This window comes from Cydia amplana, chromosome 21, assembly GCF_948474715.1.
Source record: "Cydia amplana chromosome 21, ilCydAmpl1.1, whole genome shotgun sequence".
In the NCBI taxonomy this organism is placed as follows: Eukaryota; Metazoa; Arthropoda; class Insecta; order Lepidoptera; family Tortricidae; genus Cydia; species Cydia amplana.
Genome location: NC_086089.1, coordinates 10,635,583 through 10,650,101, shown reverse-complemented (window position 1 = coordinate 10,650,101; position 14,519 = coordinate 10,635,583). Strand labels below are relative to the sequence as shown.

The following is a 14,519-nucleotide window of genomic DNA, read 5'->3' as shown; positions in this document are numbered from 1 at the left end:
AGTTTAAGATTATATCAAAATTTAATTTAATATTACCACAAAATTTGATTGAAAACAAATGAAAGATGAAATGGCAGTCGAAAACTTGACATATATTTACTAAAACAATAGAAAGTCGTTTTTCTGTTTCTCAAGGCCCTTTCATAAGGCTCATTACTGCAGTCACACTTAGCAATCTTAACTTTTCTGTAATATTTGAACTTTTTAGTCATGCTCAGTCTATTAATCTGTTGAATGATTTTGCAGAAGAAATCGAGGCTCAAAATGAAGAGCTCCTGAACAACAACAGCTGTACTTACCACAATGAGGAGCCGCATGTGGTGTCCTTCTTCAATGACTTGGAAATTACAGAAACGGTTGACTTCCCTGCCGGATCTGTTATAGTCTCAAGGTACCTACATTATATTTATAAATTATCAACAATATTACAATCATCGTTTACACTTCATCCCTGTTCTATCTTTGGCTAGTTAAGATTGTATTACTAGTATACTTTTAATCTTTTTTGCGCGCTGATAGGTATATTATCCTCATTACTATCATGATGGTCGATGTATCGAGTAATGAAAGATGTGGTTAGACTACTAACCTGCTAAAGATTTCTTCAAAGAATAACACCGTTGTCTGATAGTGTGCTGCTCACATTCAGTAATGTCGTAAGTTTATTGTCATAAGGATAATTTTATTCTCATTCAAATCTCTTTCCTGGAATCATCTCAACATCAATCTTTTTTTTTATTTACCTCAAGAAATTTATTTAACATATTCAGATGCAGTGATATCGGCAAGTATGCCATGACGGGGTCTCAGACAAGAAAATGCATGGGCAGTACTTGGGACGGCACCAAGCCTACCTGCTTCGGACTTAACCAAGAGAACGACTATGCCAGTAAGTTTCATCTCGTTTAATCATCTATAAAAACTGTACCTTAAACCACGAATGGTTAAACTGTCTTTTAGTATACTACTTTTTAGGGTTCCGTAGCCAAATGGCAAAAAACGGAACCCTTATAGATTCGTCATGTCTGTCTGTCTGTCCGTCTGTCCGTCTGTCTGTCCGTCCGTATGTCACAGCCACTTTTCTCCGAAACTATAAGAACTATACTGTTGAAACTTGGTAAGTAGATGTATTCTGTGAACCGCATTAAGATTTTCACACAAAAATAGAAAAAAAAACAATAAATTTTTGGGGTTCCCCATACTTCGAACTGAAACTCAAAATTTTTTTTTTAATCAAACCCATACGTGTGGGGTATCTATGGATAGGTCTTCAAAAATGATATTGAGGTTTCTAATATCATTTTTTTCTAAACTGAATAGTTTGCGCGAGAGACACTTCCAAAGTGGTAAAATGTGTGTCCCCCCCCCTGTAACTTCTAAAATAAGAGAATGATAATACTAAAAAAAATATATGATGTACATTACCATGTAAACTTCCACCGAAAATTGGTTTGAACGAGATCTAGTAAGTAGTTTTTTTTTTATACGTCATAAATCGCCTAAATACGGAACCCTTCATGGGCGAGTACGACTCGCACTTGGCCGCTTTTATTCTTTTCTGCTGCAGGGTCTGTCCGACGACCGTGATATACTTAATGGAGAGCTTTTCGGTCGAGTGCCGTGTTAAGGCCACGAATCTTGCTGAGTGGCCTTATTGGGTACGAGATTGAAAAGCTTGATTATATCACTATTGTATACAATACTTTTTCTACGAGTCAACAAAACCTGCACCAAACAAAATGTCTCTGTTTAGCCCAATGGTTGACTGGTAGAGAATGCCTCAAAGCGTTAAGTCCGCCATTTGAACTCTTTTTGTGTAAATTTGTGCAATAAAGTTTAAATAAATAAACAAAAATAATACTTTAAATTAGTAGAATCATATATACGTAAACAAACCAAAAGTATACAGCTAAGATACGCGAGCAGCCGCGATACCTTCTCCTATCTTCTAACTTCTAACTTCTAACTCTTCTTCTAACCTTCTAACTTCTTCAGACCACTAACCATTTCCAAACAAATGTTGTGCCTGTATGTGCTCCTCATTTCAGTGGAGAAGCCCCCGACGATCCTGTTCCGCTACTCCGGCGGCCCGATCGCGCAGACCAACGACGGAAAACTGCTGGTCTACCCAGGGGTGTCACTCCACATGGAGTGCCTTTGGATGAGGAGGTTTGGGAACCCGAAGTGGAACGTCACTCTTAATAATCCTGAGTAAGTGTCCACAAGAATCCTTGAAATTTTGGCTTGAAACTCTAGAGAGGGTGGGCGCCCTAAAAAATTTCTCTTGGAGTATTTGATTCATTGTGCTGTTTAGTTAAGTCACAGAATAAAGAATAGTACTAGGTACAGAAGGTTCACTCTCTAACAAAACGCGTCACGACAGATATGACCGCTAGGTGGCGCAAGCGCGAGTAGGCGTCCGTTCCGTAGCGGTGCGCGGCAACTATGGCTAGACACCAAAAGTGGTGTGGGCCGCATGTACTTGTAGCGACGCGACGAAATCGCAGACTGAGCCATGCCTGGTTAAGTAGTTAATTATCATCATCACTTGGCCAGCTACAGCTAGAAGGACTTAATTAGTCATCCAAGTTGCAAAGTACAAAGTAACAAGTCCTACCCCCAATAAGTTTATTCCTTACTCACTCTCTAACACTCTGACTTTCCAAACTGTAATCTTAATATTCTTTGCAACAAGATTGCGAGTCTTAAATGTCCATGAAAAAACTTGCCACACAGATGCTTTGCTTTTCAGATCCGAGCGCAAGTACACAGAAGGCTGGACAACAGACCCAGGGCGGGACAGCCAGCTGGAGTATCGGCTGAGCATCATCAGCGCGGAGAAGGAGGATTCAGGAGTGTACCGGTGCGAGACGCCGGCCAGGCAGTGGCACCAAGTGGAGATTATTGTTGAAGGTTGGTTCAAATTCTTGACACACATTTTATAACGCCAGTTACGGAAAGAGAAACAGGTATATCGGAGCGGCTAAGGCGCTCACAAACAAGCCTCTATTGTCAGGGCGTTAGAGTGCGTGTTCAGATATTGTGAACACCTTGGCCGCTCCGATATATCTGATGGTGACTATACACGTTCAACGCAGCTGGTCAACTTTAATGTCACGAGTGCAGAGTATTTACGAGCAAGTTCGGCCTCGCCAGCCACATTAGGGCTCACGCTAGACAACCTCCATAATGTTTATTTAGGGTCGCGCCGTCATCGAAAACGAGGAGGAGTATCCCACATTTTAAACGGGGAAGGCAACTATCAAAATTACATTATTAATTGTGGTATACCGAATCAGATTTAGCTTAGATGATCTCCAACTTGTATCTAGGGTTTGCAATCCGGATCCGAAATTGATGTAATTATCTGGGTCTGGATCCGGATCCGCGGATATTCCCATACATTTCGGATCCGTCGTGCAAACCCTTACTTTGTATCGTATGAATAACAAAACTGGCGTCTTTATCCTAGACCTAGACCCAGTGTTACAAGTGGGGCCACTTGTAACTCTAACTTCATTTCCAGACGTCCACTGCCCGCCTCTGCCCATCCGCCGCGGGCTCGTCGCCAGCGGACATGGCACCCGGCTCGGCACTGAGATCCGCTTCCACTGCGCTAACGGCAATGCCTTACTGGGCGCTTCGAGTCTCGTGTGCCGAGCTTCGGGGAACTGGAGTGCTCCGCTGCCAGTGTGCGAAAGTAAGTTACTAGCGGTTCTAGCCAAGGTGACAATCGCTGGCGCTTCGCCATCGAATCGCTTCGTGTCTCTCTATCACTCTTCCATATAAGTGTGACAGTGACAGTTGCGTTTCGTTCGCTACGGAGCGTTAGCGATTGGCATGTTGGCTACGCTGCCAGTGCGGAAAAACTCATATGTATCGATCTGAATCGATTGTCTACGCACATTTTTTATAAGAGTGCTTTCTCCGAAATTAATTATATTTTTAAGCTATGGCTTAAAAACATCGGTGGATTAACCAAAATTCTCTCGATAATTCATCTCACCCTTCCGCTGTAGTGAGACCACTTTATCCGCTAGCAGCGTGTGTTTCAGATTTCAAATTAATGTTGCACTAAGCACAGAAGTGTGCTAATGAATCCACACTGTGACGAGTAGAAATAAATAATAGATAGAACTCACTGTCTCGGGTGATTGCGGGTCGCTTCTGGATGAGATTAGCACAGGACCGGGACAAGTGGCGTACTAGAGGAGAGGCATATGCTCAACAGTGGGCGATAAAGGGCTGAATGATGATGATGAGTCGGGTGTGACATTTTCTTTATTTTTAAAATAATTATGTCACACTAAAATCAAAGGCTAAATATTCCCGAAAAGCAACTCAAAAGCCATCAATGTTTCCAGGTGTAGAATGCGGTGAAGTTGTCCACGATACGCCCCTACAAGAAGGCGAGCGCCGGCCCCGCGTCGCAGTCGTGTCCCGCGGAGTCGGGGGCCGCGCTGCGTTCTCCTGCCCTGCTGGATGGGCCCTCAGTGGAGCCTCGGAGACAGTCTGCCTGCCTGCTGCTGATTGGGCCAAGCCTTTCCCAGTCTGCAGAGGTATATTTACTTCCCTTCCAGAAATATTTGACCGAGTTTTAGTAGCTCTGGTTTCTCGAGGAGTTGGAAGCCCAGCTGCCTTCTGCCTCGCTGGCTGGGCGTCAACGGAGCTTCGGAGATAGTGTGCCTGCCTGCAGCTGACTGGTCTAGACCTTTTTCAGTTTGTAGAGCTATACTTACTTAAAATATAGGATTCCCTTACAGCAATTTTCCAACTAATTTTAGAGGTCCTACAGGCCTGGCACCAAGCGCAACTCCCTACCAGCAAAATTGTGGTAAACTGGAAACTGACTTGTGAAACATTAACTTTTGACAAGCAACGTTACCATATCGTCAGGTGACAAGCAAAACTCACTAATTACTAAAAATTATTTCAACAAAAATCAACCTTCTTTTAGACTAATATGGTTTACTATGGCTATGAACTTGTGGTGGTAATTAGTGAGTTTTGCTTGTCGCCTGACGATATTATGTACGTGCCAACTACAAAGCACGAATGCTTCATATAACAACTCTTCTACTTTTTATAACTGTTTAAATATTTCAGAGGTATCCTGCCCCTCCCTACCCCCACCAGCGTCAGGCTACGTCCTCGGCCGCGCCCCCTACCGAGCAGGCGACGTGCTACAGTTCCATTGCAACCCCGAGCACACGCTGCATGGAAGACCCATACTTGTGTGTCAAGACAGCGGGCGGTGGAGTGACAAGCCCCCTACGTGTAAGTAGCGAAACCACAAATGGGGTTGGCCGGTCCAAGTATAAGATGGCGCCAGCATAGGTTTTACTTGTCAATCCTATGATTAGTGTCCAATCCTTGTTGTCTTTTAATGCCTAGCCCTTTAACCCGAATCCCATAGCAAATATAATTTTTTTGATTACTTTAAAGTGACGGTACTATAGGGGTAAGATAAGAGAATATATTTTTTCCGTAAAAAAAATTACAATCGTGTGGGAAATAAACGATTGTTTAACATTCACTGAAGATATTAGGAAACAGTCGTATTAAAACAGCGCCTACCTAAAGTATCATAGCAATGCACTACTGGTGCGTTTTTAACATTACTGTTGGAAGTCCGAACATTACGATTACCTGATTTTGACAAACAACGACATCTCGATAAATACAAGCAAGATGCCTGTACAAATAAAGTCTAAATTAGTTGAATTTATAAAGTTGAGCGTATTACAACAAACAAGTTGTTATACCCAAGATATATTTTACAGGTGCCCAAGCCTGCACGTACCCCGGAACCACAATTTCCGGCCGAATGTCGTCCGTCAAGTTCTACTACAAGATCGGAGAGACTGTCAGCTTTACCTGCGAACCGGGCTATAGGCTGAAAGGCGCACCCATGTTGAGGTGCCTCAAGTAAGTTACTACTGTTACTAGAACATTCCCAAGTAACCAACATACACGTACCCTAGCACTAAGATACCAAACTGTGGCAGATTAAGTTCTAAAATAGTACAAATAACTCGGTTATATGATACCTGTGACAGAACAGAACCCTATTACAAAAGGAAGGAAGCGATAAAGTATTTATTACGCATCATGCCGTCATCCATGACGATAAAGGTCCCGAAAAGGTACGGATCGAGTTTGACGCTTCCTGTAAGTATGTCAACGGGGTATCTATCTCTGTACAATCAACACCCGATAGGAGCTACTTTACTTTAATAAGGAGATAACTTTAATAGGAGATAGAGATGGGCGATGAAATTCACTGCAACCCAGTCAATCAACATTTCCTTCATCATCAAGCTATGACATTAGCTAAACACTTCACGAAGCAGTCTGATTGTAGATCCTAAATCCATTCTGCAAAACTTAGCTATTATATTGTAGTTTTAGGGTTCCGTACCTCAAAAGGAAAAAACGGAACCCTAATAGGATCACTCGTGCGTCTGTCTGTCTGTCTGTCCGTCCGTCTGTCATAGCCTATTATCTCCGAAACTACTGGATCAATTAAGTTGAAATTTGGCACACATATGTAAGTTTGACCCAAAGATGGACGTGTAACGTAAAAAAATGAATTTTAAATATGGAGGCCATTTTTGGGGGAAAATGAGATTAAAAAATAAAGTTATTCAAACTATATCGTGTTACATATCAAATGAAAGAGCTCATTGTAAGAATTTCAAATATATATTTTTTATAATTTTAGGATTAATAGTTTCGCAGTTATTCAAGAAAATAGGCAAAAAATGACCATTCCTTCCCCCCCCCCCCATCTCCGAAACTACTGGGTCTAAAATTTTGAAAAAAATACACAAAATAGTTCTTTACCTATAGATGACAAAAAAACCTATCAGAAATGTGCAGTCAAACGTGAGTCGGACTTAATGTACGGAACCCTTGAAACGCGAGTCCGACTCGCACTTGGCCGGTTTTTTATAGTTCAATTGTATAAACTACTAGCCTGCAGCTGCACTCCTGCTGTAACTGTGACTTTTTCCATCTCTCTTCGAATCCCAAGACATCACTGACGGATCAAACAAACTTCTCCATCGTTTACAGAAACAGGAAATGGTCCAACGCCATCCCCCTCTGCGCTCCAGCTTCCAACTACAGCGACTCGCCCGTCCTAAACGGCGACATCGACGCCATGTTGTCAGACTCGGCGGACGTTTTGAAAACACGCGCTACGCCCGCCATCTTGTCACCGCAGAGTTACAAGGCCGCCATGACGAGGGTCGCTGCGACGAGGCTGCTCAGACGGGCACCGATAGAGATTTATAAGAATAGAGTTAGCAGGGTCAACAGCTTGATTAGAAGGGATACGTTGAGATAATCTGGAAGTCTTATTTTTCTTAATTTAGTTGACACTTGACTTATTTCTGTATTCGTTATCAACCATTTAGTTGACACTTGACTTATTATTGTATTCGTTAATATTCGTTATCAACTGTTAGTAACACAGTAAAAATGACGCAACCGAAAATTTATGTCAATAAAAAGAAACTCGAAAAATATGACACAAAACTACAGTTTTGACAAATGTACTCCAAACTGACACTATTTTATATTGTCACATTTTAATCTGAATAAGTTTTATATTGATTTGAATTGACAATCTGATTAGATTTATTTCTACGTAATTTACTTGACAAAATAATTATTTTGTTTAACTTATCAAATCGTATCGTAGTTACCATTGAAAATGTGTCTCATAAAAAAAACTGTTGGGCAACGCAACGGCTCAATAAGATCAATGGAATTGGTTTTTAACGTTTTAATATAAAATTGCGTTAATTCTGAACTGAAAAGAACTGGTATATACCCAACAATTTGTTGTACCAAAAATATTAAATTTGGTAATCACGTTTCTGGGCCACATCTACGCCTGCAAACGTACCGTAAAACTACCCAACTATAGTCCACTATCACACCTATGGTCCTCAAGCTCAATATGTAATTAAGTATAAATACCGTAAAAGTATAAAACTTTGCCCTTTAAGATAACTTTAACCGCGAGTTAATTAACTACAGTGCAATTGTAGTTACAAGATACACTTTCTTCAGAATGTATCTGTAATCTGTAACTACTTTTAAGTTACCTATTTCGCTTTTACTGAACTGTGACGCGGGGGGCAAAGTTATGTCATGGGCAAAGTTTTATACGATTACGGTGCCAATTTCTTCCATTCATACAAATATTTTGCCTTAGATCTTCGACATTCAAATAATAGTCTCGCTTGAGCGAAGATGATATACTGATATAGCGCGACATAAAATAGTAGAAATTAAATAATTAATTAAAAAATGGAATTTAATAAGTCCATACTTACACTTTACATCAAAAATGGTACATTATTAAATTGTACAACGGGACTTAATCGCGTAATTGTAATTCAGACACAATTGTACAGTTGTACAATTTAATAATGTGTAAAAATCGTGAAAGTTTAAATCAGTGTTAAAAATGGTACAGTTACGTAGGAAGTGGCGCCCTGAATAATTTTCTACAATTTCTTGTCGGACTATACTCGAGTTTATTTTGGACCGTAGTTGGGAGTTTTGGAAGTTTTTTTATTTATTTTGTTATGTACTTCTATTGTGTAGGGCTTACTCGATTATGTTACCCAATTAGGGTTTGCAATCCGGATCCGAAATGTATGAAATTATCCGGATCTGGATCCGGAACCGCGGATATTCCCATACATTTCGGATCCGTCGTGCAAACCCTATACCCAATACAACCAGGTACAGTCATTAGTAGAAACAGCTAAGTGAGCGAAACGGTCAAAATGATCCACACACGCTTTTATTATTTGACAATAAAGTTACGTTTATATTTCTTTCTACTACTGACTGTACTGGACGTATTTTTTTCTTTAAACAATAGAATGTTTATATTATCGTTATTTGTTATGATCAGATCAATAATTGCAATAAATAGACTATTATAGTTTATCGTTACCTATAGGTTATTATTAATACTTACATGAGATTAATGAAAAGTACTTAAAGTACCTACTTAATTTAATGTTACCACAAACAAATAATTTATGTAAAATGTTATTTTAATTTTAGTCTTATTGAAAGATTTTAAAACTTTTGTAATGTAAAAAATGTAATGCAAAAATTGTAGTTGTAAATAACGCTTGCAAAATATCCTACAATAATTATCGGATTTTGTAGGAATGTTTATTAAAATATGGATTTAATTCAGGATTTGATAAATTAAATCTAATGCTTAAAATAATAAAAAATGTGATTTTCATAGTTTATCTTAAATAATACTCAGAACTTGATAAAATACTCATATATAAAATATTTTGATTTAAATTTTGTGAAACAATAGTAGATTGAAGTGCCAATGTTTTCAAATAATCAATCCAAAATTATTGTAAATACCGCTTAGCCAAAGATGATTACAATAGTTATAAATACTTTATAGTATAATGTAATGTAGTTATTAAAAATAATTGCAAACTGTAATTATTTTTAGGGGATCGTAGTACGTAATTAAAATTAGATCTCTACTCAATGCCACGCACAAATATTTGGAAATATTTAAATTTATTAATTTAGCCCAAATTCAGTTTCCATTCATCGAGTTTTTTCATTGCGTTCTCAGTTTATGTAGTCACTTGACATTTGAAATTACTTAATGTCCTAGTTATATACCTCTTTATTATTTTCGAAGTAATGTAACTCATAAAACATACATTTAAAAACATATTGTATAATTTTATAAGTTTAAAACTATCACAATTATTTAACCACTGAGAATATGAACTTGGGCTAAAACCTTTTAAAACCAAATTATATTTCATGCATATCAGAATCGTCGCATATCTTTTTACTTAAAGATTTTGTGTACCTTCCATATTTTTAATCGCGTATACGGCTCGCAAGAGCTTATGATGTAAGTAATATTGAATTCTGTCCCATTGGAAACAAAAAAATAAATATAAGAGAAAATACTGATTTTTGCTTTATTTTAAAAGTATTCTATACCCCGTTCCTAACATTATTTTCAGAAAATAATCAGCCTGGGGCACTGGAGGTCCCATTTATTTCAGTTTATAATTTATAATCAGATCTGAAATATGGTTACCGTAAAATGGGGTGAGTAGGTTTCGCGAGGAGAGGTGGGTTATGAATGGGGAGAGAAGGTTTGAGATGGGGGTGAGAAGGGATTTTAAGGCTACTGCTACAAAAATAATGTATTCCAATTTAAAATGGAGCTATAGTAATACGCATAATAAAAAAAAAATCGATCCAACAATCTTCCAAAATCACCTTTGTATGAAAACCCCTCTCACCCCAAATACGAGCCACTACGGGGTGAGGTGGGTTTTCCTCTTTATCGTCAAAGTTATGAAATGGAACTACCCAAAATAAAATAAAAACTAAAATACAAACGTCCGGAACACTTATTATATACACCATTCAGTTTTCATATGTAAAAATAAAATGTTATCGAGGTTTGAATTTCAGTTTTGAGCCTACTCACCCCATTTTACGGTATTTAGTTATTCATAAACGTAACGGCTAGGGTTTGCAATCCGGATCCGAAATGTATGAAATTACCCTGCCTATAATATTTATTTATTTATTAATAGCGCTCTAGAACAGGGCTCTCCAAACCCCAGCTCCAAACAGCAGCAACCATACATACACCCCCCCCCCCCCTCGCGCGAAAGTTTCTGAGGCGCAATATGGCCCTCAGGTAAAAAAGTTTGGAGACCCCTGGTCTAGAATACCACTGTCCCTTATCAGTACCGACTAATTATGGCAACCCTACCACCAGGCCACCACACGCTAGCGTCTCCCGAGCGTCGGCGTCTAGTCAACTCTATGGCTGGTACTTGACGCAACATTGGCGCAACTTCGCAGCGACGCCTTTTCCATAGCGCTGACTAGACGTCGACGCTCAAAAGGCGAGTGTGGGGTGGGCCTTAGAGATACTAGGTATACAATGGTGGCGCATAAAAAAAGCGCATATAATGAGAATTACGTGCTTTGATATTGATATCGATATATTTAATACGACCTTGCCCAAGTTTGCTTCAACAATTAAAAACATTAAATTAATGTGCTTAAGCAATTAAACATTATTAACCTAAATTGATTAAACCATTCATTATTATGACCTAAATCTAGTAAATAATACTTCTAAATGTTCTAATTATTGGTATTCTATTCTATATTATTGTATGATAAGTTGATAACAAGTTTCATGTAGCGAGGAGATGTCTTATCTTTTTTTGGCAAAGTTTTATAATCTGTGCCTACACCTACAAAGGTACTTAATTCATAGAAGTTAAACCAAATCATTATTAAGTCTAGTTTGAGCATCAAAACTGAGATAATAAGTTATGAGTTATGATTTTTTTTGATCCTATAGTATTTGCTATAAAACTTTTTTTTCGCTGTTTCTTTCCCAACAATAAATAAAATAAATGAATTGGCCAATCGAACTGTGACTTTAGTATCTAAAACATAAAAAAAATAGTACCTACCTACCTAAGTTTAAAATGTTATGATGAACTTATGGTAGGTAAAGCCTTTTCTGACCCCAATTTTGTAAGTATATGTATTACATATTTATAAACTCAAAAGGTTCCGCTGCAATGGCCCCAAGCTATTTATTTGACTGCTTTTTAAGCAACCGCCATTTAATCAAGTAAAATAATGACGCAACTAAAGGCTGTGAGTCAATCTTCCACCTATTGTCATTTTTAAACACATTTTTACTTAACAAAAATCTATTACTGCTTCTGGTCATATGTTGTCACAAAGGTACAAGTAAAACACGCAGTGTAAATTCAACACAGCGATGCAGCCATGGAAATGCATTGAAACCGGTTTCCGTAGTAACGGTACAGAACGTAGTTTTGAAAACTCAGTACCGCGCGATCCGAGCGCAGCGCTGGCCGCATTTAAAAAGTTTGAGCGTTTCGCGCCAAAACGAATTTGAAAACCGAACGTGTTTTTTTTAATAGTGCAGTGCGTGTTTGGGAAGTGATTTTGAGTTTTTTTATTGTGTTGGCGTTGTGACCGATAACAAAGGTGGGTTAATGATTTTGGTCATTGCGGAGTTACTTACTTTTGTTAATTTAGATAACATTCTTGGTACATGGTAGAGGACTACCCGCAACTAATTATACTCGATATTGTACCGTTCAATGGTTAATTAAATGTATTGTTCTAATTATAACTAGCTATTTAATTATGCTAGTTAATTCCAAGTAGCAACGAAAGGGTAGATTCATTAGAAAATGTAAGTAATTAAAGTAGAAAAACATCAATTTATTCTAACTGCGGAGTAAATGAAAGAAACATATGACAATAGCTATGTACAGTACATACATACATTTTCAAAACAGTAGGTAAGTATATAATTAATTTTCTATAATTAATTATAGAAAATCAAGTAAGCCATGATTCAAATCTCAAATACGAGTAGGTAATAAAAAAATTAAAGGTAGGTCTTAAGGTAAATTAACATTCCAGGTAATCAAAATCAGGCATATAATATTAATGATAGAATATAATAATATAGGTACATACATCATTCTTCTGTGTGTGGAATTGGATGTTATTTTCGAAACTATTTTTCAAAACAGTTTATAGTTAGTTTTTTTTAGGATTAGAAAAAGACTACGCGATCTTGACGTATCTTGAAAAACGCTTTTTACAAATCAGTAACTATGTAATTACTTATGAAAGCCAAAGAATGTAGGTAAATAATCGTATATGATTCATAATTGTTACATATTTGCCGTGACTTATTTTTCAAAAGTGTTTTTTTTTTTCAATAAAAAGACACGTCAAGATTGTTTGCCTGTATTTCTAATATAAAAGCTAGTAAGTACCTACATACAGGGTGAAATCTAAGTCGTAAACAGAAATGTCTGTTTCTATCACGGTATTTTAAGGCAAATTCAATGCATTAACTCTAGAAGCAAACAATTAAACTTTATTGATAATCATTTTTAATTGCGAAAACACCAACCTTATGGTCACCCTATACTCTCCTTAGTTCGAATTTGTCGGCCTTTACTTTTCTTCGTCAAAAGTTAAGACTACGCGGTGGTATATGGGTCCATTTCGGCCTATCCAGCGTTCAGGGTATTCATAATCCAAGTAATTACGGATGTCACGTTGAAAATGAGCTGGAGCTCCGTGATGGTGATTCGGGGGGTAACGTTCTCGAAATTCTTCTCGTGTTTGCTCTGTACATTCGTTCGAGCGTGGTCTTACCATATCGAAACGTTCAATAAAAGTGTAACCTAGATATGCAGTCGGCATTTTAAACGCGAATTGATATTAATTATTAATTATTATTTTATCAGTTTAAATTCGTAGCGTAATGTTATGAATTATTATGACTTTTGTTTGTGTCATTGTCAATTTAATCTTTTTTCAACGTTCTTACCAGCAAATACAAAAAGGTTAAATGATTAATCTTAGTAACATGCTATGGGTCTATGACAGTTTAACGTAGCAATTAGGGTGACCATGAGACTCAGTAAATTTAAAACAATGTTTTAAATTAACGAATTAACAAACAACGTTTACATATTTTTGCATGTTGTCACGTCCACATGTTTAAGCTAAAGTTAAACAGTAAGAAAAACATATTTCTGTTCAAGACTTAGGATTCATCCTGTATATATATTACCTACTTAAGAAGGCGACACGTGTTATGTGGTTTATAAATGCATTCGCTTATGCAACGGTCAACGTTAACTAATGACTTCCAGTAATCTTCCGTTAGGTGGTAAGGGCACCTGATTTTCCACTGATTATAGCAGGGGTCACCCATGGCGGACCGCGGACCTATTTAATTTTCAATAAACTCGAGGAGAAACGGTCCGCGGTCATTTTATTTTAAGAACCGGACCCCTGACAAAACTAATTGGTGACCCTGGATTAAAGTATATTATCTCAACAAACCAGTACAGTCAGCAGCAGAAGTTGCAATGAAATTGAAATGAAATGAAATTTGTTTATTAATAACAATTGTTACATGTCACGTAGGTACAATATTACGTATTCAATAGAATATAAATTTTATTAATTTGAATTTTTATATCGGCTATATCATTTTTTTTTTTAACAATTACCTACTCACTAATCGGCTGGCTAAAAAACTCGTCGTATGAGTAATAGAATGCCTCCTGCGTCAACCACTTCTTAAGCCGAACCTTGAATGCTAAGGTGGAAGTTGCATCTCTTATCGAACTAGGCAGGCGATTGTAAATCGAGGGGCCTAAAAAGTATACAGATCGCTCTGACTTGGCGAGTCTGTGAGGTTCGGCGACCAGCCTATTGTGGAGTTTATTACTGCGCAGGTTGTAGTTCGCGTTAACGCCCCTGCGCTTGAACATATCCAGGTTCTCGTGTGTGAAAACTGAAACCTGGTATATGAGTAAGCAAGGAAGGGGCAGAATCTTTAAGTCGCGGAAAAGGTCACGCGCCGGGGCATCCTCCGCTTTGCCGGC

General features: G+C 37.9%; 1 protein-coding gene across 1 annotated transcript in view; it reads left to right on the top strand.

Annotated features, from left to right (window-relative positions):
• The window catches only part of LOC134657962 (uncharacterized), a 182,156-nt gene extending 174,793 nt beyond the window's left edge, over positions 1-7,363 (top strand). Inside the window, exons 22-30 of the mRNA XM_063513567.1 lie at positions 247-391; positions 771-889; positions 2,049-2,211; positions 2,753-2,913; positions 3,527-3,700; positions 4,365-4,559; positions 5,107-5,277; positions 5,784-5,928; positions 7,078-7,363. Of these exons, the coding sequence (XP_063369637.1) occupies positions 247-391; positions 771-889; positions 2,049-2,211; positions 2,753-2,913; positions 3,527-3,700; positions 4,365-4,559; positions 5,107-5,277; positions 5,784-5,928; positions 7,078-7,351 (1,547 nt within the window). The 3' untranslated portion in view covers positions 7,352-7,363. The remainder of the gene's footprint in view (positions 1-246; positions 392-770; positions 890-2,048; positions 2,212-2,752; positions 2,914-3,526; positions 3,701-4,364; positions 4,560-5,106; positions 5,278-5,783; positions 5,929-7,077) is intronic.
• Positions 7,364-14,519: the final 7,156 nt, after the last annotated feature.